This window comes from Pelophylax lessonae (genome assembly GCF_965119305.1).
Source record: "Pelophylax lessonae genome assembly, chromosome: 2".
Taxonomy (NCBI): Eukaryota; Metazoa; Chordata; class Amphibia; order Anura; family Ranidae; genus Pelophylax; species Pelophylax lessonae.
This window is the reverse complement of record NC_138769.1, coordinates 731,309,715-731,332,302: the sequence shown is the minus strand read 5'-3', so window position 1 is coordinate 731,332,302 and position 22,588 is coordinate 731,309,715. Positions and strand designations below refer to the sequence as shown.

Sequence of the window (22,588 nt, the reverse complement as noted above, 5' to 3'; positions counted from 1 at the left end):
CTCTCTTTCTCTCTCATCCCCTCTCTCTCTCTCATCCCCCCCTCTCTCTCATCCCCCTCTCTCATCCCCCCTCTCTCTCTCTCATCCCCCTTTCTCATCCCCTCTCTTTCTCTATCCCGTTCCCTCTCTCTCTTTCTCTCTCATCCCTCTCTCTCTCTCTCTCTCTCACCCCCCCTCTCTCTCTCTATTCCAGCCTTTCTCTCGCTCTCTCTCTCACCCCCCCTCTTTCTCACCCCCCACTCTCTCCTCCCCTCTCTCTTAGCCCCCCTCTCTCTTTCACCCCCCCTCTCTCTCTCTCTCTCATCCCTCTCTCTCATCCCCCCCTCTCTCTCTCACCCCCCTCTCTCTGTCATCCCCCCTCTCTCTCTCCCTCACCCCCTCTCACCCCCCCCCTCTTGTGAGATCTCAGGGGTTCATGCTGGGACTTGTAGTCCTTCAATTTTGGAGGGAGTCACATCTGTTAAAAAAGTAGTGGGGCAAATTTACATAGGGGGGGCGCCCAATTTTTGTCTTGCCTAGGGCAGCACAAAACTAAAATACACCACTGACTATTAGAACAATTATTAGAAACCCAATCACTGGATGTCAGCACACAGGATTAATCTGGTTTTGATAGAAGTGACCTGTGTCACTCAAACACACAGAGAAATGGCTCTATTACCGGGCTCTTTGGGATCCGAGAAGATGGCTGCTGAAGACTGATTCACCCTATTCTGGAGAAAAAGCTCTGTCACCTGTGGGGGAAGAGATTGGTAGTTTATAATTCACAATTTACTGGAACAAGGAACAGGGGGAGCTCCGAGGAGGGTTATAATATGTGGGTCAGTTTTTAGGGAACTCAATAAGCCTGAAATATCTAGTAGTAGTAGTTACATTCTACTGGGTGTGTTCTGTAATGTTTAAGACGTTTCATAGATTCTTCAAGCCACTTCTTCAGCTCCAATGAGTATCAGGAACATACCTCCGGCATTTATATCTACACAGGTGGCACTGACGCCTTCATTCAATCACTAGGTGCATGTGTAAATGTTAATTGTCCAAAAACAGGATGAGAGGTGTGAAAGTTATTAAATCTCCCAGTTTTATGTATGGCATAATAATTCCATCTTCTGTGTCAGGAAGTTTACATAGGTGTCAGTTTCCTTTAAAACTGCTTTATTTGTGCTGCTTTCTGTGCATGCACAGATGTGCCCACAGGTCTCAGGTATTGAGAGAGCCCTGCAGCACATCTGTGCATGCGCCAGGCCCCAGGGCATCTGCACAGGTTTCCTTGTGTACACGCAAAAACTGTGGCCAAAGAATTCTGCAGACTGCACAACCTTTCTGCATGCGCAGATATGTCAAAAGGGCTCTGCCAGGGCCCAAAGACCAGGCAGAGACTGTGGGACACATCTGCACATGCACCATTATGGTGCAGCCTGAGGAGGGGGCAGGGCCACCATACTAGGCGGACTGACGTTCCGCTTTAGGGTGTAGTAAAACCTTGACCTGTAGAATTTATCCTATGTTGGGGCATTTAGTACCTGCTTAGCTCCATCCTTAGCTCCTTACCAAGATGGTTAAACAGATGAGATTTCTTGCTCAGGCACCAAAACAAATAATATCCTGAAAATGATATTTCTCCTGCATGCCACAAGAAGGGATGCAAAGTCTTAGAATTTAAATGCTGAAACCAATAATAATCGGTTGCTACACCACACAATGGGGTAAAGTAGCTGCCCTCATAAACGCAGAAATATTAAAAATATCTTGTTACACTTTAATAATTTTTTTAAATTATTTCTATAATGTTTGAAGTTTGAGTGATACTCTTTATTAGCTAACTGAAAGAAGAAATTTCAGTCCCATTCTCCTGCTCCAGGGTTGTCCTCAAATAAGATATGTCATGGACTTGCAATAGTTTGGCAAGCTTACCTGTCCCATCATGTCTGTATTAGAGGTCAGACTGCACTTCTGGTTCCTTGTTTATCACCTCTCCTTCCTGTTCCTGCCCCACCCAGGTCATCACAGGAAGTCTATATTAACCAGTGCACTGCAGGTCTGCTTTGCTGTTCGACAGTGTTTGTTCTTGTTTGCCGTGTGCTTGATCTACTTTTCTGTGTACCGACTTTGGCTTGTCTCTGACTATTCCTGTTTGCCTGTTACCCTGACCTTTGGCCTGTCCCTTGGTTACCCTTGTCTGCCTGTTACCCGACCTCGGCTTACCCTTCACCATTCCGTGTGTCCTGAGTGGCTGCTTCCCTTATCTCCCTACAGAGCGTGACCTGGGGGACCCCAAGGGCCGCGACCTGGGCCCAGCCACAGCCAAGTCCATCCTCACCACTAGAGGCTCTGGTGAACACCTGCTGGGTCTTAGACTCCACGCCCTGGGGAATCTTGGGTTCACGTTCCGGTCCATTCGCAGCAGTCTGCTATCGGGTTCACTACCTTGTGCTGCGCCCCTGCCTCCAACAGGGTGCAGTTGTCACCTGGCCACAGGTGACCTGACAGATACTCACCTGTCCAGTGAATCCAGCGTTGTCCTGCCTGGATCCCCATATCAGCTGCAGGTGCAGGTATACTATACACCATTCTTGTCTAGGCGAGAAGGGCAAATGGGGCATGCCGCAGTAAAGAAAATTAAAACAATGTGGAACAAGAAGCGGCTATTTCATAAACCTTGTAAAAATTTGATTTTTCCTACAGCTTACCTGTGAAATCCTTTTCTTGGAGTACATCATGAGACACAGAGCAGCCATAAAATTAATTACTATCTGGGTTATATGCCACCTATAGGTGAATGGACACTGGCAACCAAAAAGACAGGAAGTCCCCCTCTATATAGCCCTTCCCATACAGGAAGTACCTCAGTTTTGTAGCAAGCAATAAATATTCCAAAAAAAAAAGGGGAGGGACCTCTGTGTCCCGTGATGTACTCCAAGAAAAGGATTTTACAGGTAAGCTGTAGAAAAAATCCAATTTTCTTTATCGTACATCACGGGACACAAAGCAGCCATAATAAATACTATCCATCTGGGACATCCCAAAGCAATGCACTTGAGGGGAGGGGGACACTAAATAAAAAAAAAAAACGCCATCAGACCAAAAAGATCTAAATAGCTGTCTGCAGCACACTGCGGCCAAATGCAGAATCCTCCCGGGTCCTAACATCCACCTGATAGAATCTAGTGAATGTATGTACTGAAGACCAAGTAGCGGCCCTGCAAATCTGAGCCATAGAAGCTTGATAGCGAACTGCTCAAGAAGCACCTACTCTTACGGGAGAGTGTGCCTTTACCGGAAAAGGTGGAACCTTCCCCTTTAAACCATATGCCTGGATAATGACCCGGCAAATTTTAGACCTAGAGCCTGCCCTTTCCTGGGCCCTACTAACAGCACAAACAAAAGGTCGGCCTTCTGAATCTGAGCTGACATCTTCAAATAGACCTTGAATGCATGTACTACATCCAAAGAATGTAACAACTTTCCCTCTGCTGTTTGAGGATTTGGAAAGAAGGAAGGCAGTATAATGTCCCGATTCAAATGAAAAGCGGACACCACCTGGGGCAAAAACCCTGGGTGTTGACGTAGAATGACCCCATCTTGATGTAAGATTGGCTCCTTACAAGAAAGAGCCGCTAACTCTGATACTCTTCTAGCTGAAGTCACTGCAACCAAAAAGATGAAATTCCTGGTCAAAAGAACCAGAGGAATATGCTGAATGTGTTCAAAAGGTTGTTTCTGCAGAACTGCCAGGACCAAATTTAAACCTCAAGGACACAATGGTGGCCTAACTGGTGGAAGCATACGTAGGACCCCTTGTATAAAGGCTCGGACCAAGGAATGAAAAGCAATTGGTCTTTGAAAAAAGACTGGCAAGGCTGAAATTTGACCAAGGCTAGCTTCATATCTACCCCTACTTGCACAAGGCGGCTAGAATTCTTCCGATAATATATTTACAGGGATGCCACTTCCTGGCCTCACACCAAGAAATGTAAGACTTCCAGACTCTTTAACCACTTCCCGCCCGCCCTATTACAGAATGACGGCGGGAATGTGGTTGTGTTATCCTGACCAGACGTCATATGACGGCGGCAGGATAACACAGCTCTGGGCGCCCCCCGGTGATGCGAGGTGTTAGTCTGACACCCTGCATCTCCGATCTCGGTAAAGAGCCTCTGACGGAGGCTCTTTACCATGTGATCAGCCGTGTCCAATCACGGCTGGTCACATAGTAAATAGGAACAGCCGTTGATCGGCTTTCCTTAGTTCGTGCCTGACAGGCACGAGTAAAGGAGCGCCGATCGGCGGCTCCCCTGACAGGGGGGGGGTCGGCACTGGTAATCAGATCATTGATTACCAGTGCAGACCCTCGGGGGGGGATGCCACTAGATCCACCAGGGATGCCCACTATGACCCCAGGGATGCCCACTATGACCCCAGGGATGCCCACTATGGCTACCAGGGATGGCAATCAGGGCTCAGGGAGCCCCCCATTGCCCTCCCCATCAGTGCTGCCCACCAGTGCCCTCCCTATCAGTGCTGCCCACAAGTGCCCATCATTGCCATCCTTTAGTGTCGCCCACCAGTGCCCATTATTGCCCACCGGTGCCGCCTATCAGTGCCCATTAGTGCCCATCAGTGCCGCCCGTCAGTGCCCATCAGTGCCGCCCATCAGTGCCCACCAGTGCCGCCTATCAGTGCCCATTAGTGCCCGTCAGTGCCACCTATCAGTGCCCGTCAGTGCCACCTATCAATGTCCATCAATGCCGCCTATCAGTGCCCAGCAGTGCCGCCTATCAGTGCCCACCAATGCTGAATATCAGTGCTACCTATCAGTGCCACATATCAGTGTCTATCAGTGCCGCATATCAGTGCCGCATATCAGTGCCGCCTATCAGTGCCGCCTATCAGTGCCACCCCATCAGTGCCACCCCATAAGTGCTGGTCAGTGCAGTCTCATCAGTGCTCATCAGTGCAGGAAAAAACTTATTTATTTACAAAATTGTATAACATAAACAAAAAAACTTTTTTTTTTTTCAAACTTTTCGGTCTTTTTTTATTTGTTTAGCAAAAAGGAAAAAACCCAGAGGTGATCAAATACCACCAAAAGAAAGCTCTATTTGTGGGGGGAAATGACATAAATTTGGTGTAGGTACAGTGTTGCATGACCGCGCAATTGTCATTCAAAATGCAACAGCGCTAAAAGGGGAAAATTGGCCTGGGCGGGAAGGGAGGGAAGTGCCCTGTATTAAAGTGGTTAATAAATGCCCCTATATACTGGTTTCCTAGCGTTTATCACGGTAGAGACTGCAGGACCAGATATACCCCCGCCCCCCTTAAAATCCAGGCTTCAATAGCCAAACTGTCAAATTTAGAGATTGTAAAGCAGGGTGGAATATCGGATCCTGAGAGAGCAGATCCGGACGCAATGTGAGAACCCATGACCTTCCCACCACCAACCTTCTAATTTGCACGTACCAAATCCTCCTGGGGCGAGCTGGAGCCACCAGGACTACTGATTTCCCTTCTTCCTGAATCCTGCGCAGAAGTTATCACAGCAGCTGAACCGGGGGAAAGGCATAGATCAGGCAGAACTGCTCCCAGGGAGTCACCAAGGCATCCACTCGACTGCGAGCGGATCCCTGGTCCTGGACACTATTTTGTCCAACTTGTTGTTGAACCTGGATACCAACAGATCTATGTCTGGGACCCCCCCATCATTGACCAATTAATGCAAAGATCTCGGGATGTAAGGACCATTCCCCTGGAAACATCTGCTGGCGACTCAGAAAGTCTGCCTGCCAGTTCTCTATTCCTGGAATGAAAACCGCCGACAGGCATGGAACAAATTTCTCCACACAGGATAGGATGTGACCCACCTCCTTCTGGGCTGACTGACTCTTGGTGCCCCCCTGATGGCTGATATAGGCCACAGCCGTGGCATTGTTGGATTGTACCCTGACAAGGCAACCCCGAAGTCTGGGAGTCCAGTACCTTAATGCTCGACAAACTGCTCGGATTTCCAGGATATTGATGCGGAAGCTCCTTTCTAACCAGGACCATTTCCCTTGGACAATGGCATCCTCCAGAACTGCTCTCCAGCCAGAGAGATGGCATCTGTAGTCACCACCTTCCAGACTACTGGAAGAAAGGATTTCCCACTCTCCAAATTCCTGGCTACCAACCTCCAACCTAGACTCTGACGTACCCTCGGCACTAGAGACATGTGACAATCTAGGGCCTGGATCTTTTGCTCCAGGCTCACAGAATGTTGTTCTGTAAAAATCTGGCATGAAATCGGGCATAAGGAACGGTTTTCGAATGAGGACACCATCTTCCCTAGCAACCTCAAACAAAGACGTGCAGAAGGATACTTTTTCCATCTTATGATCCAAACTAGATCCTTCAGGGCTACGACCTTTCTTTGAGGCAAAACACCTTTGTCTGTACTGTGTCCACGAGGAAACCCAGATACTCTAGACTCTGAAATGGCTGCAATGCTGACTTTGCCAAGTTCAGAATCCAACCCAGACGTTCTGAGAACTGTACTGCCTGAAATACATTCTGGCTTAGATTAGAAGCCGATTGGTCTATAAGTAATAGATCCTAGAACTGCTATCCCTTGAAATCTTAGCATAGCCAATACTAGAGCTAGGGTTTTTGTGAACACTCTTGGAGCCATTGTTAGCCCAAAGGGCAAGGCCACAAACTGAAAATGACGGTCTGCCACCACAAAGCGCAAAAACCTTTGATGGACCTGAAAAATTGTCACATAAAGGTATGCATTCTTGATGTCTATGGATGCTTGAAATTCTCCTTGCAGGGAGGCCATGAGTGAGCGAATTGACTCTATTCGGAATGTGCAAATGTTTAAGAATTGGTTCAGAACTTTCAGATCCAGAATAGGTCTCACATCTCCATTTGGCTTGGTTACTACGAAAAGGTTTGAGTAAACCCCTGGATTTCTCATCGTCTGGAACTTCTGTAATCACTGCTTGAAACCTCCGATGATCCAGAGTCAGAAAGAAAGATCTTTTTTTAGAGGATCTGCAGGTATGTTTGACCTTACAAACTGAGGATGAGGAAACATCTAAAATTCTAGTTTTTACCCCTGCAAGACTGTGGAAAAAACCCAGTTGTCCTGAATCATTTCCACCCAGGCCTCCGAGAACTGTAGCAGCCTTCCCCCCCACCCCACTGAGTGGGGGCGTTCCTTCACAAAGTAGATTTAGAGCTAGTCTTGGTAGGCCTCTGGGCCCAGGGTTTCTTCTGCGCTCGACCTGAAGGCTTGGCTCTAGATCCAGACGGATGAGGCCGTTGAAACTGCCTGGAATTAAAATTACTAGACACCCTAAAAGAAGGACGTTTACTTCTCCTCTTAACTGGTAGAAGCGCACTCTTCCCCCCAAAATCTTTTGGATATATTTGTCCAGATCGTCACCAAATAGGCGCTCCCCATGATAGGGAAAGCTAGCTAGCAATTTCCACTTTCGGATGGATCTGATTGCCAATCCCCCTGGATCCAGAGATCTTAACCGGGATTGTAGCATAATCTCTTTCTTCTTCTTTAAAAATATTGAAAGCTTCTCTTCTCTAACCATGACCATCACCTCTAAGACACTGGCGAAAAAACGGAGGACTTCATGTATGAGAGGGGTTATATAGTGGAGGACTTCTTGTATTTTTGGTTGCCAGTGTCCATTCACCTATAGGTGGCGTATATCCCAGATAGTAATTATTATGGCTGCGCTGTGTCCCGTGATATACAATAAAGAAAGAAAGTACCGCTCAGAGGTCCCCATGTATACCTCTGGCCAGTTAAAATTCTTGCTGCCAGGTGCTGGTCTGCTGATGAAAGCTAATCTCCATAATAAGTCAACAAAAAAATTGCACAGATTTGTTGATGTACACTACAGTTATTAAGATCTACCAAATGGCTTTGGCTAGGTTTCCACCTATAGTAGAACATTCCTGTAATGCATTTCACCCATCTAAAGGTTAGTTAACTAAGCCCTTACATGATTGAGATGCTTTAGTAGGGCATTCTCCTATGAGTGAAGACCTAGCTGAAGCCATGTAGTATATCCTAATAACCATAGCGTACCTAATGTCAGGTTTCATTGATAGTAAGTCCTTGTAGAACGCCAGCTCAGGGTTCCCCAGAGCATAGAGTCTAAGCCCCAGCATGCTTGTTCATCCAGGGCACCTGATGGTGGGGATGGACTTGCAGCAAGCTAGAGCCAGGTGGCGGCCTCCAGGTACACCCTACTGAAATTAGGGAAAAATGTGCATGTGCAAAGTATAAACAGTAGGAGACAGAAAAAGATCCAGGAAACAAGCCGAGGTCAGGATGGGTGGCAGGAAAGCACAAACAGTAGTTAGTAATGCTAGGCAAACAGGAGCTCAGAGAACTAAGAAGTTGGTCAGGCAACACGGGCTGCGCTGAGCATGTCTTGAATACGGAAGCAAACTTGGAGGCAGGGCAAGGAAGTGATAGAAAGCAAAAGAAAATAATACAACATAATAGCAAATGATAACCATAGGTGAGCACAAAAGCCAAACATATGTGAATAGAATCACAGGTCTAGCAGAACCACTGCAGCAAGGATGTAAGAATTTCAAAGGCAGAAAACTGCAGGCTAAGCTGTGACATATCATTAGTGAGTAGACTTGTGCCATTTCTTGTGAATGGCAATTTCATATTATGGAGGATAGGTGGTTACAGGAAAACTTCCTTTTTAGGACTGACGGCCCGCTTTAAGTTATTATCATATATATATATATATATATATATATATATATATATATATATATATATATATAAAAACACTGCAGCTGTTAAATAGAACATTGAAGAAATAAAGGTGAGGGTGGATGGCTCAGTACCTGTAGGACAGAATTCAGTACAGAGTCCAGCGCCTGACTGAAACTTTTTTGTATTTGATCATCAGAAGGGCAGAGGGTCAGCTCCGCTGCCTCCCCGAACTCCAGGCTGACTTGCAAGAAAGACAATTCATGTTCCGTCGGAGTCTGTGAGCAGAAAGAAGTTTTATTAGTGAATGAATATAATGGTCCACATCTTCCTCTTGCCCATATTGAACTTTTCTAGTAAGAATATGTTTTTCAGGGAAGAACGGCACAGTCTCAACAAACAGCACTTTGTGCTCACCCCAAACCAAGACAAATTATCCAAAAAAATCGCAACATTATTCCAAAAATGTGGATTTTTTAAAGCCCAACTCCAAACACTCTAGTTTTGGATAGAGCAAGGAAGGGAAGGAACTTTAGAAGTTGAAATTTGTCATTCCTGGTCCCCATCAACATGCTAATGAAATGTTTTATGGATAAACTTAACTCCAGGAACATATATATGTTACACTCGTATTTAGGGTGTAACATGTATTATGTTCCAGCTCCTGCCTCCCTCTCCCCTTGATCCCCTTCCCTTTGACAGCAGGCAAGGAATCCTGCCCCCTCCTGTCAGCCGCTGTCACATTTAAAATCAACACGACCCGCACAGCCGGATACAGCTATGTCATGCATTCACGGGGTATGAGTAAACTACAAGTTCTGTCTGCCACAGTGGCAGACAGACTCGTATTTTTTTAATTAACGACAAATGCATTGATCAGCTCATAGTCCATTCACTCTTCCTTCCGGTTTCTAACTGAAAGCCCATATGGAGATACTGTCAAAAAGCTGGAGTGAGAATGTGTAGGAGCCTGACATTGCATCAGCAATAAACTGATTGCAGGTGCAATGCTTTGCAAGCTCCTGTAGGAAAAAATAACAAATGTACATCATTTTTCACCTGCAAAAATATGCGCATTTATTATTTTTCCTAAAAGCTGAACTTAGCTTTAACAGAACAAAAAAATCTGTTTCTGTTATATACCTCTTTTAGACTCAGGGATAGTATCACTGGTTCTATGTGCTTTCTTATGCAACGCAAGCAGATCATGGCTGGTGGAAAGGTCTGGCAGGGTTATATACATAGCTTCCTGAAAACATTACAGCACCCTGCCTCAGTACTCCTCTCAAGGGCACTCAGTCAAAAAATGAGGCAGGCTCTATCTAATTAGCTGCAGCTTCCAATGCACATTGTGAGCTCACAGTGTGTCGTGAAATCAGAGTAAAGCCTCGTACACACGCACCGATTGTTGGCCGACCGATCGGCCGTCTTTTGTCCAGTGTTGTTGTGTTGGTTGAAATGTGCTCTAGACTGCACACGAATTTTGTCGGCCAACAACAACCAACTTCAGAAGTGATGTCATGTGATGGTTTACTTTCCGTGTGTTTTTTCTTCTCTGAGCATGCCCAGTCTTGCTCATCTGATTTTTGTCTGCCGAAATCTGTACTGACTGACGAACAATCGGCCGTTCTGTTGATGGCCAACAAAAATTTTATAGCATGCACACCGGATTTTGTTCGGCCGAAAAGTCGCAGTCAGTTGTCGGAAGCATCATACTAACAAGCCGATAATCGGCCGATCGGACGGCGGCCGAAAATTCACGGCCAACAATCAGTGCGTGTGTACGGGGCTTAAGCCATTTCAGTGCAGGAGAGGAGACTGTACAACTGTGTAAGACTGAAGATACAAAATACATGCCACCCCTTGGTGGAAGCCTACACAGATACAAGGAGAACATACTCAATGCAGGCAGTAGTAGGTTTTAAACTAAAAAGCCGGAGCTACAAAATAAGAGTATACTTGGATAGGGCCTCTTTTTGCCTTCTACACATCCACCCATATTATCTTGCCACTGCTTCCAAGGGCGCATAGCCCTGGCTGTGAAAGATGACAATATGTCTCACCTGGATGACATCATTAACAAAGACCCGGATATTTTGCTGGATGACAGTGGACAGGTTCTGGCAAATCATATGACCAACAAGAGAAGCAAAACTGCCCAGTCGGTGCAGCCAGGACTCCACTTGTTGATGTCGCCCCCTGGAGCTCTTTACTGGGCTGTGCTTGGACTGGGCTAGTTGGGCATCCCTCTGTGTGGTCTTCAGCAAGGTGTATGTGTCCTCTCTCACCTTCACAGGAAATAAGAGATAAAGATATTAATAATGCCATTTAGTAAAGTCACCCAATACAGTCTGACCAGTGCTATCAACCTACGTTAGTCCAGTCATTTGCAGGTCTGTGTCCTATTTATTCAAAGTTTGCTCCATCGCATGGTCTCTTTGTTCTTGCACCAAATTCTTTTGTGCTCCATGACTCACATCTTCAAACGCTGTTTGAAATTTTTGGTCTCAGATAACCTAGTCCTACTTAGTCTCCACATCTTACACCCTGATACCAAGTCTGTTGTCCCCTTCAATGTCATTGTTTAGTAGTAACTGGACATGGAAATGTCCAACTGCCTGAGGACTAGGTTGGAAAAGAAGACTATGTGGGTTGAAGGACAAACCAAGTTTCCTCTTCGAAGTGCTAGTATTGTATGTGTTTCAGTGTTTTGGTCCTGGAGCTTCTGGTATTACAGAACTTCATGATTGGTCTTTTGGTTTAGTCTTGGCTGGTTATTATTATTATACACAGGGCCGGCCCTACCATGGGTCCTGCTGGGTCCATTGGACCCAGGCGGTACTTGAAGAGGGGCAGCAAATTGACTCCCAAGATTTTTTGTCCAGCAGTTTTGTGGGTCATCAGTTTGTGGCGCGTTAAGGGCATCATTTTCCCCATCTCATACTGCCGCCCGTAGTACAAACTGATGAGTATGAGGAGGCGGAGTGTCTCCTCCGGGGAACGTCCCTCATGTGATTGTGGTGTGCGCAATGACGTCACACACCAGCGCAATCCATCTCACGCAGGGCAGGCTGGATCTTCTAGGGCGGTGGCAGACACAGTAGTGACAGGAGGACTGAGGACAGACAGCAGGTGTTTGGTGGACCGGTCCGGTGGTGAGTTATGGAAGAAGATAACAGTATATATATTTTCTACATTTTATATTTTTATATATTAATTAATTATATTACCGTAATTTATTACTGTTTTTTTTTTTCCTTTTTTGATTTTTGTCCCTATACACCAGAAAGCAGCCCCTTAACCCCCCCCCCCCCCCACACACACAACAACCACTTAACCCCCCACAGTGCAGTCCCTTACAAATTCTCCATAAAGACAAATTGCTGTTGCATGTAAATGTGACTTCCTGATAAATTAAATTTTAGTTTTAATTATCATGATATAAAATAATTGATGGGGATGCCCTTTGGTGGGCGTAATTTGTTTTGCGGGGGTGGGGGGGGCAGCATTTTATTCTTGGACCCAGGCATCACAATGTCTTGGGCCAGCCCTGATTATACAGGATTTATAAAGCACCAACAGTTTGCACAGAGCAATGGTTTCTATAGGCTGAACAGTCAGGAACGCTTCCCACAGATAAGTGAAATTCTTTTGATATATTACTATGTTTCTGGTATATAAACAGAAAAGTTATAGGTTTCCCTACTCATGAAATGCCTTACCAGCTCCAGGATCTTGTCCGCCAGGGTCAGCAGGTGATATAGACGGTTCCCAGCCTCATATCTAATTTCTGATAGGGTTAATTCCATTTGCTGAATAGACTGAGTACAGGATCGGCTGAAAGGAAGCCAGGGGATATCTGCCAACTCCTGGAGAAGCCTGAGGACAGCAGAAAACATTACAGGGTCTTAACGAACATAGAGCTACACCAACATATGTGGACTTCTTACATGGGGAATATAGAAATAGCAAAGTCTGGGCGACTAAAATATCGCACTAAAAAATACACCAAAAAGTATTGGGTCCCCATCTGTCCAATATCTTATTTTGGAATCCAAGAGTAAAGACATTTAGTGCTACACTGGAAGGAGCTGTTGGCAATTGGGCCTATTTCCCTCTTTAGAGCACCCACAGCCAGGCATTTTCAGCATTCTTCTACAGGCTCAATAATCAGTCTAGGGGTTTCATTTTTGGTGTTTTCATTGAGGAACGAAAAACTTGAAAATGGATGGGAGCATAGGATACCCCAAACTGTAAAACATGAACAACTTGAGAACGGCTAAACTTCTGGCTGTCTTTATAGAATGCAAGTTTAGGCTGCAATGTACTTTCTCTCCACTGTAAGTCTCTGAAAAGTAGTGTGCCACTGGCTGTCTTGCATTGCTCCTGACTACACCCATCCTGACTTGTAGGGTATTGCACTCCTCAGTCATTTCTCCTTCAAATGGCTGGAATAAGTAGTCGCTCAGTCCTACAACATGGAGCCTCCTTAGTCCAGAACTCCTGCCTCTTTACTCCCTGCTAACCCGTTTGTCTCTCTCTCTCTATCTAATAGGGTCCTCAGCGAGTCTTAGATGAGACCAACAGCTGCACCAAACTCCTGAGGCCTTCTCCTTCCCCTCTCTGCCCCAGGGGCAGAACCCCCAGCACAGAGGTCTCTTGCAAACTGCTGAACCCCGGATTCTGCTGCCAAACTGCCAGACCTCTGAGTATTTTTGGGTTTTCCCTCCACCTTCTGGGCACACTTCCCCAGGCATTGGCTGGAGATCCGTAAATATTCAGGCTGCTTGTTCTGCCTTTATTCCCACTATGCTTTTAGAGCACTCCAGAAGAAGGGCAAAGCAGCAGACCAGCAACCAGAGGGGAACATATCAAGGTCTTACCTTGCCTTCCTGTTGGCAGCCATCTTGGACATGTGCAGACTGCTGACTTTTATAAATTCTGTTTGCATTATCACTTGCCTGCTGCCTGGACGTCGCTCAGTGATGATGTTGCATACCTGACTATATATATCACCTGTTGGCTTGCAGTCCTTTGCCCTTGTGTTTGTGCTCCAAGGCGCATCACTGCTAGCAGTCTTCTGTTCTCCGCGTTCCTCCGTGGATGACCTGTCTTGGCTGACAACTCTCCTGGCTCTCGATTCTGCATTAGCAGACAACCCGGCATCAGCTGACTACCTGTCTCTGGACCTGACCCCGGCTTGGATGACTATCCGCTTCTAGACTCGATGTCGGCTTGGATGACTACCCGCTCTGGACTTGAGCCCGGCTGTTCCTGATTTCGCTCCTTACTCTTTCTGTGCGTTTTTATGTTGTTGCCCTAATAAACTTCTTTATTTTACTTGCATCTTTGTGTGGTCTGGTTTCCTGGCACCCTGAAAGAACTTCAAAGCTCCTAACATGATTAAGCCCTGCTCCTCTGCCTACAGAAGCCGACTAGATTTATCAGCCTGCCAAACTGGGAGGGTGCTACAGATATATAGATATATAGCTGCTTTGCCTTTTTAGCCTTTACTATTATGGGAAATATACACTGGATGCTGGATCACTGTCAGTGGAACTGTCCATGTTTACAGTGTACACCTCCTCTGCACAATGTGTTCAATTTTTTTTTTTTTTTTTTATTGGTATGGTTTTATTTTAGCTTACAGTTCTTAACTAGTACGATAGTTCGAGACTTTGGACATGCTATACATGCCCAAAAAATTTCAGGATGTGTGCAGCATGCCCAGTATCTGTGCCCTCCTGCCTTAACTTGTAAATCCTGCCTCTATGTCGCTGTTACATGCATATTTCTGTGGTACTACTGTTCTGTATGATGTGATTATTTGTTCCATGCAACAGTGAACCTGGATTTAAAAGTAAAAAAAAAAAAAGAGGATCTGCTTTAGGGATGCTGTATAATCGAGGTTATTTGGTTATTTGGACACTCCTTTGTGGATGTGCTGCAGAAAAGTTGTATAATGGCGGTGAATCGGACATTCAACTGCAGACCTGCTGCAGGGAAGCCGTATAAAAGGGTGTGCTTTTAACACTAACCTGCGGATGTGCTGCAAGAGAAGTAGTATAAAAGGGGGGGCTTTGGACACTCACCTCTGGACATGCAACAGGGAAGCTATATAAAAGGGTGTGCTTTGGACACTCACCTGTGGACATGCTGCATGGAATCTGTATAAAAGGGGGTGCTTTGGACACTCACCAGTGGACATGCTGCATGGAATCTGTATAAAAGGGGGTGCTTTGAACACTTACCTGTGGATATACTGTAGGCAAGTCATATAAAAGGAGGTGGTTTGGACACTCACCTGTGGGCATACTGTAGGCAAGTCATATAAAAGGAGGTGGTTTGAACACTTACACGTGGACATGCTGTAGACAAGTCATAAAAGGAGGTGGTTTGGACACTCACCTGTGGACATGCTGCAGGGATGCTGCATAATGGGGGACAGCCTGGACAAGGTTTCTGCTTATGAATTCCTGTTTTCTGAGAAAATTGATCCGGCAGACATTCATTCTCCATCTGTAAGAAGGAAAGGAATGAAGAATGATAATAAAGTATCAGGCAAGGTACTTGGCAAATAGAAAAAAAGATCAAGGCAGGTGGTAAAAGGAACCCAGGAACATTTCTCTTGAATGTAACCCTTTCATTGTACCAGGTATTGAAGTTGCCCCCTGGATGCTCTACACTCAAAAAAAAAAACCTCCAACTCATGGTCAACATCAGCATCTACCGAGATGAGGAACCCAGACACAAGTGTTTCATTGGTCAGTACCCTGATATTTGCTGCACTCTGTCTGAAAGTAAGGTGTCAGAAGCCAGCAGGACACAGAAGGATCAGCTGATGATGCCGTAAGGCAGGAATTAGGTAGAGATTTAGGTAACAAATTGTACCCTTTTGTAGGATGAGGGTAATACTATGCTATAATATTACCCTGTAGGATGAGGGTAATACCCAGCTATATTAATACTTTGTAGTATGAGGGTAATACACTGTAGTACTTATAGTACCCTGTAGGATGAGGGTAATACTCTACTATAATAATACTCCGTAGCATGAGGGTAATACTCTTCTATAATAATACTCCGTAGCATGAGGGTAATACTCTTCTATAATAATACTCTGTAGCATGAGGGTATTACTCAGCCTCAATAATACTCTGTAGGATGAGGGTAATACACTGCTATATTAAAACTTTGTAGGATAAAGGTAATACACTGCTATAATAATACTCTGTAGGATGAGGGTAATACTCTACCATAATAATACTCTGTAGGATGAGGGTAATACTCTACTATAATAATACCCTGTGGGATGAGGGTAATACTCTACTATAATGATGCTCGGTAGGGTGAGGGTAATATACTGCCATAATAATACTCTGTAGGATGAGGATAATACACTGTCTTTATAATACTCTCTAGTAAGAGGGTAATACACCGCTATATTAATACTCTGTAGGATGAGGGTAATACACTGCCATAATAATACGATGCAGGATGAGGGTAATGCTCTACTATATTAATACTCTGTAGGATGAGGGTAATACAAAGCTATAATAATACTCTGCAGGATGAGGGTAATACTCTACCATAATAATACTCTGTAGGATGAGGGTAATATTCTACTATAATAATACCCTGTAGGATGAGGGTAATACTCTACTATAATGATGCTCTGTAGGGTGAGGGTAATATACTGCCATAATAATACTCTGTAGGATGAGGATAATACACTGCCTTTATAATACTCTCTAGTAAGAGGGTAATACACTGCTATATTAATACTCTGTAGGATGAGGGTAATACACTGCTATAACAATTCTCCGTTGGATGAGGGTAATACATTGCAATAATTATACTCTAATTATTGCAATTATATCTAATTATAGGAAGAGGGTAATACTCTACTTTAATCTACTATAATCTGTAGGATGAAGGTAATACACTGCCATATAAGTAATCTCTAGTAAGAGGGTAAAACACTGCTATAATAATACTCTCTAGGATGAGGGTAAAACACTGAAATAATAATACTCTGTAGCATGAGGGTAATACATTGCAATAATTATACTCTGTAGGAAGAGGGTAATACTCTACTTTAATCTACTATAATCTGTATATAAGTAATCTCTAGTAAGAGGGTAAAACACTGCAATAATAATACTCTCTAGAATGAAGGTAATACACTGCAATAATGATACTCTGTAGGATGAAGGTAAAACTCTACTATAAAATACTCTGTAGGATGAAGGTAATGCACTGATATAATAATACTCTGTATTAGGAGGGTAATACACTGCTATAATAATAATCTGTATGAGGAGGGTAATACACTGCTATAATAATACCCTGTAGGATGGGGGTAATACACTGCCTTTATAATACTCTCTAGGAAGAGGGTAATATAGTGTCATAATAACGCTCTTGAAATCTGAATTTTAAATATGATTTTTATAGCATAGTTACATTGATACAACTTGGACCAAAGTAAGTATATGCATATCTCATACCTGACTGATCCCTGTGCCTCTACTACAGTGATAGCAGAAGTCTCCTGGGTCCAGTAGTGACCAGCTGCAATTCCGGTCATAGTAACCACAGCAGGGTCTTGTATTTTTTATTTTTCTTCAATAAAAACAAGGCATTCTATGATTGGACGAAGTGGAGATTGTGACATCATCAGCCTTCCCTTTGAGTCTCCATGAGATTGTTTTTCCTTATTAAGGCACTGGCACTTGCCATGATAGTAAGGGTTCACAAGTTCACTTTTTTTTCCATAATCCAGTTTAATAATATGGAAGAACCTGCCAGAAATACCACAACATCCACTGCAAGGCTGTGATGCTATAATGAAAGGCCCATTAGTGACTGGTATTCTACTTGCCGACTGCCGCACGACTATTTATGTCGGCAGTCAGCCCCTCACAGGCAAAGAGACGTAGGGCTACGTCGCTAGCCTGTAAGGGTTTTGGGAGCGAGCGCGCGCCGCCGGATGCGCGCTCCCGCACCCGCACAGACCCCCCCGTGCGTGTGCCCGGCGGACCCGATGTCCGCCGGGCACTCGCGATCGTCCGTGACAGCGGGAGAAAGGCAGGCGGCTGATGTAAACAAAGCTGCCTGTCAATCTCCCCTGTGTAAGAATGGAGATCATACGGTTCTACTATGTAGGACCGTTGATCACTGTTCTTACACATCAAGCCACAGCCAATCACAGTTAGAAACACGCCCCTAGGGACACACTTAACCCCTCCCTCTAAAAAAAAGTTAACCCCTTCACTGCCAGTGTCATTTTTACAGTGACAGTGCATATTTATAGCACTGATTACTGTAGTAATGTCACTGGTAACCCCAAAAGTGTCAAAAATGTCAGTCAAGGGTCCGATCTGTCTGCCCCAATGTCGCAGTCCCGCAAATAAAATCGCAGATCGCCGCCATTACGCGTTAAAAAAAACAACAAAAATGACAAAAATCTTTCCCATAGTTAGTAAACGTAATAACTTTTGCGCAAACCAATCAAAATACGCTTATTGCAATTTTTTTTACCAAACATATGGTAAAAAAAAAAAAAAAAAAAAAATTGGCCTAAAATGTTAAAAAATTTTGATTTTTACATTTTTTTGGGGGGAATTTCATATAAAAAAATGTGAAAAATATTGTTATTTTTGCAAAATTGTCGCTCTTTTTTTGTTTATAGCGCATGATCAAAAAATCGCACAGGTGATCAAATACCACCAAAAGAAAGCTCTGTTTGTGGGAAAGAAAGGATGCCAAATTTGTTTAGGTACAGCGTCGCACGACCGCGCAATTGTCTGTTAAAGTCACGCAGTGCCGAATCGCAAAATAGGCCCTGGTCAGGAAGGGGGTAAAATCTTCCGGGGCTTAAGTGGTTAAGGACATTGCTGAGTTTTATCTTTGAGCTGGATAATTCTTGACATTTGTCTGCAGCTGTAAAGGCATAGAAGGTATTCCAATACACACCACACTGAGTCATGTATGCAGCAGATAATGGCAGCCTCAGCTCACTCCGTCTAGGCCATGCCTCCAACGCGTTTCGCCTCACCCCCAGGGCTTAATCATGGCTTCCAGGTGCACTTTGCTGTAACTGCAATATATTTGTAGCAGCACTCTGCAAGCTTCACCAAATGTCCCTTTACTCAGTATTAAACTGTCTCTAATGGCTGATTCCACTACCCAACCCCTTATTACGCAGAACATGTCTAAGCTCTGATAGGCCACAGTCACACAGAGGTATGGTAGGTGGAGAAGTCTTACCGCTTTATCGCTCTTCTCTTCAGGAAATCTCTAAAGAATGGGATAGTCCTCACAGCTCGGCACACCACGGCCTCCCGGTGCCACACACCAAGCTCCAACGTCTCAGAACTATTCAGCGGGTCTACATGAAGAATCCCAAACGGTGAGAAGACAAAGTGTTCTGGGTGAAGGTGAGATGGAGGAACGATATGTAGGTCATAGTGGCTGCAAAGACATGAGAGTCCTCTGTTAGACAGGGCCTCTTTGTGATGGCAATACTTAGTGGATCCTGATACTTACCAATCCCTGATCCCGTTCATCTTGTTAAGATAGAGGAAGACAACTTTTCCCAGATGTCTATACTGGACCAGAAGCTCCGCAGCCGTGTACCCGCTGATGTCAGCAGACACGCTTTCTGTACTCCTCCTGTCTCGGTACAACCGCTGGCGAGGAGAAGAAGGAGGAGGAGATGGACGGGTGGGGATCTGCCTGAGAAGAGGAAAATGGACAGTGTATAAGAAAGGTGAGCTATCAATGGTACATGAGAGCAGGGCTTTTTTTCAGTGGGAACGCGGGGGAGTGCAGTTCCGGCACCTCTTGCACTGAATGTATGTAATGGATGGGAGGTGCTGGAGGGTCTGTTGCTGGCTGCTGGGGGATCTGTTATCTCTAGAGGGGATCTATTGTTGCTGGTGGGGATCTATTGTTGCTGGGAGGGACCTACTCTTGAGGGAGAAGTCTATTTACGCACCTATCTAGGAGGGTGCTACACTTAAAGTGGTATTCAATCCAAAACCAAAAATGTAATATATTGCAGCTTACCAATCATTAGATGTTATAATTATTCTACCCACTGACACCAACGATGGGCCACTGATCCTGCCACTGACACCAATGATGTGGCAATATTCCTCCCACTGATACCAATGATGGGGAACTATTCCTCCCACTGACACCAATGATGGGGCACTATTCCTCCCACTGACACCAATGATGGGACACTATTCCTCCCACTGACACCAATGATGAGGCACTATTCCTCCCACTGACACCAATGATGAGGCACTATTCCTCCCACTGATACCAATAACGGGGCACTATTCCTCCCACTGATACCAATGATGGGGCACTATTCCTCCCACTGATACCAATAATGGGGCACTATTCCTCCCACTGATACCAATAATGGGGCACTATTCCTCCCACTGACACCAATAATGGTGCACTATTCCACCTAGTGATACCAATAATGGTGCACTATTCCTCCCACTGATACCAATGATGGGGCACTATTCCTCCCACTGATACCAATGATGGGGCGCTATTCCTCCCACTGATACCAATAATGGGGCACTATTCCACCTAGTGATACCAATGATGGGGCACTATTCCACCTAGTGATACCAATGATGGGGCACTAATCCTCCCACTGATACCAATGATAGGGCACTGTTCCTCCCCTTTACACCAATGAGGGGCCACTGATCCTCCCACTGATACCAATGATAGGGCACTATTCCTCCCATTGACACCAATGTGGGGCCACTGATCCTCAAACTTACACCCACGATGGGCCACTATTGCACCCACTAATACCAATGATGGGGCACTATTCCTCCCACTGAAACCAATGATGGGGCATCATTCTTCCCACTGACACCAATGATGGGGCTCTATTCCTCCCACTGATACCAATAATGGGGCACTATTCCACCTAGTGATACCAATAATGATGCATTATTCCTCCCACTGATACCAATGATGGGGCACTATTCCTCCCACTGATACCAATGATGGGGCACTATTCCTCCCACTGATACCAATGATGGGGCACTATTCCTCCCACTGATACCAATGATGGGGCACTATTCCACCTAGTGATACCAATGATAGGGCACTGTTCCTCCCCTTTACACCAATGAGGGGCCACTGATCCTCCCACTGATACCAATGATAGGGCACTATTTCTCCCATTGACACCAATGTGGGGCCACTGATCCTCCTACTTACACCCACGATGGGCCACTATTGCACCCACTAACACCAATGATGGGCCACTATTGCACCCACTAATACCAATGATGGGGCACTATTGCTCCTACTAATATCAATGATCGAGCACTATTCCTCACACTGACACCAATGATGGGGCATCATTCTTCCCACTGACACCAATGATGGGGCACTATTCCTCCCACTGATACCAATGATGGGGAACTATTCCTTGAATTGACACCAATGAGGGGTCACTGATCCCCCTACTGACACTAATGATGGGACACTAGTTCTCCCACTGATACCAATGATGGGACACTATTCCTCCCACTGACACCAATGATGTGTTGACATCACATGACATCAATTCTGCAGTTGAATTCTGTCGTATGAGAATTTTCGTATTTGTTGAGTAACCTCTTCACTTTCAATATGAGACCAGCATGCAACAAAAATGGACACATTTTTTTTAGCACTGATCACTGTATTAGTGTCACTGGTCACTAAAGTGTCACGGGGTGTCAGATTTGTCCGCTGCAATGTCGCAGTCCCGCTAAAAATCGCTGATTGCTGCCATTACTAGTAAAAAAAGAAATGAAAAATTCCATTAATCTATGCTATAGTTTGTAGATGCGATAACTTTTGCGCAAATCAATCAATATACACTTATTGGGATTTTTTTTTTTTTTTTACCATAAACATGTAGCACAATACATATTGGCCTAAAATGATGAATAAACTTGTTTTTTTACATTTATTTATTGGATGTGTTTCATAGCAAAAAGTAAAAAAATATTGTTTTTTTTTTTTCTTCAAAATGGTTGGTTTTTTCTTGTTTATAGCGCAAAAAAATAAAAATACCAACAAAATCTCTATTTGAGGGGAAAAAAGTTAAATTTTATTTGGGTACAGCATCGCTCAATCACGCAATTGTCAGTTAAAGTAACGTAGTGCCGAATCACAAAAAATTGCCTGGTCATGAAGGGGGGTAAATCCTTCCCGGAGCTGAAGTGGTTAAGGGACTATATCAGCAGGCTTTCGCTTGTGTCAACAGCATCAGTATGTGACACTTCTGAGATCATTCAGAATTCATTGACAGCTATATCTGACCTGCATTTGTCCTCCTTCCGACCTGCTTCAAACAGCCCGATTGAGTAGATTTGTATGGAAATGCAAACCATTTGAAACGGACAAAAGCTCATTGATGTCTGCCCCCCCCCCCCCCCCCCGCCCTACGCTTAAACCTAAAGAAAGGCCAAAGTCGAGGGCATTGCAACCGCTGAAGGCTACCCATTTAGGCTGCATTCAAACCTAAGCGTCGCGTTTTTGAGAAGTTTTTTTGTCTACAGCGTTTTTTTAAGCATTTTTGAGCTTTGGTGTTGTTTAATTAATTTAAATAGAGGAAAATATCATCTGTTTCATCATTTCTTGCTATGTTTTTTAGGTTTTTCATCCGCTTTTATTTATTTTTTTGTAAGGGGTTAAGGGTTAGGGGTTAATCAATTTAGTTGTTATTCATTTATTCATTTTGTTAGGTTAGGGGTTAAGGTTGGGATTTAGGATTAGGACTAGCGCAGGGATCCTCAAACTACGGCCCTCCAGCTGTTG

At 44.7% G+C, this 22,588-nt stretch overlaps 1 protein-coding gene across 1 annotated transcript in view; it reads right to left on the bottom strand.

The window, feature by feature from the left end:
* DNHD1 (dynein heavy chain domain 1) overlaps nucleotides 1–22,588 on the bottom strand; it is a 199,563-nt gene that overhangs the window by 152,903 nt on the left and 24,072 nt on the right. Inside the window, exons 5-11 of the mRNA XM_082245505.1 lie at nucleotides 19,286–19,474; nucleotides 19,007–19,210; nucleotides 15,143–15,253; nucleotides 12,457–12,613; nucleotides 10,798–11,022; nucleotides 8,869–9,012; nucleotides 662–734 (exon numbers count right to left, since the gene is read on the bottom strand). Coding sequence (XP_082101631.1) covers nucleotides 662–734; nucleotides 8,869–9,012; nucleotides 10,798–11,022; nucleotides 12,457–12,613; nucleotides 15,143–15,253; nucleotides 19,007–19,210; nucleotides 19,286–19,474 — 1,103 coding nt within the window. The remainder of the gene's footprint in view (nucleotides 1–661; nucleotides 735–8,868; nucleotides 9,013–10,797; nucleotides 11,023–12,456; nucleotides 12,614–15,142; nucleotides 15,254–19,006; nucleotides 19,211–19,285; nucleotides 19,475–22,588) is intronic.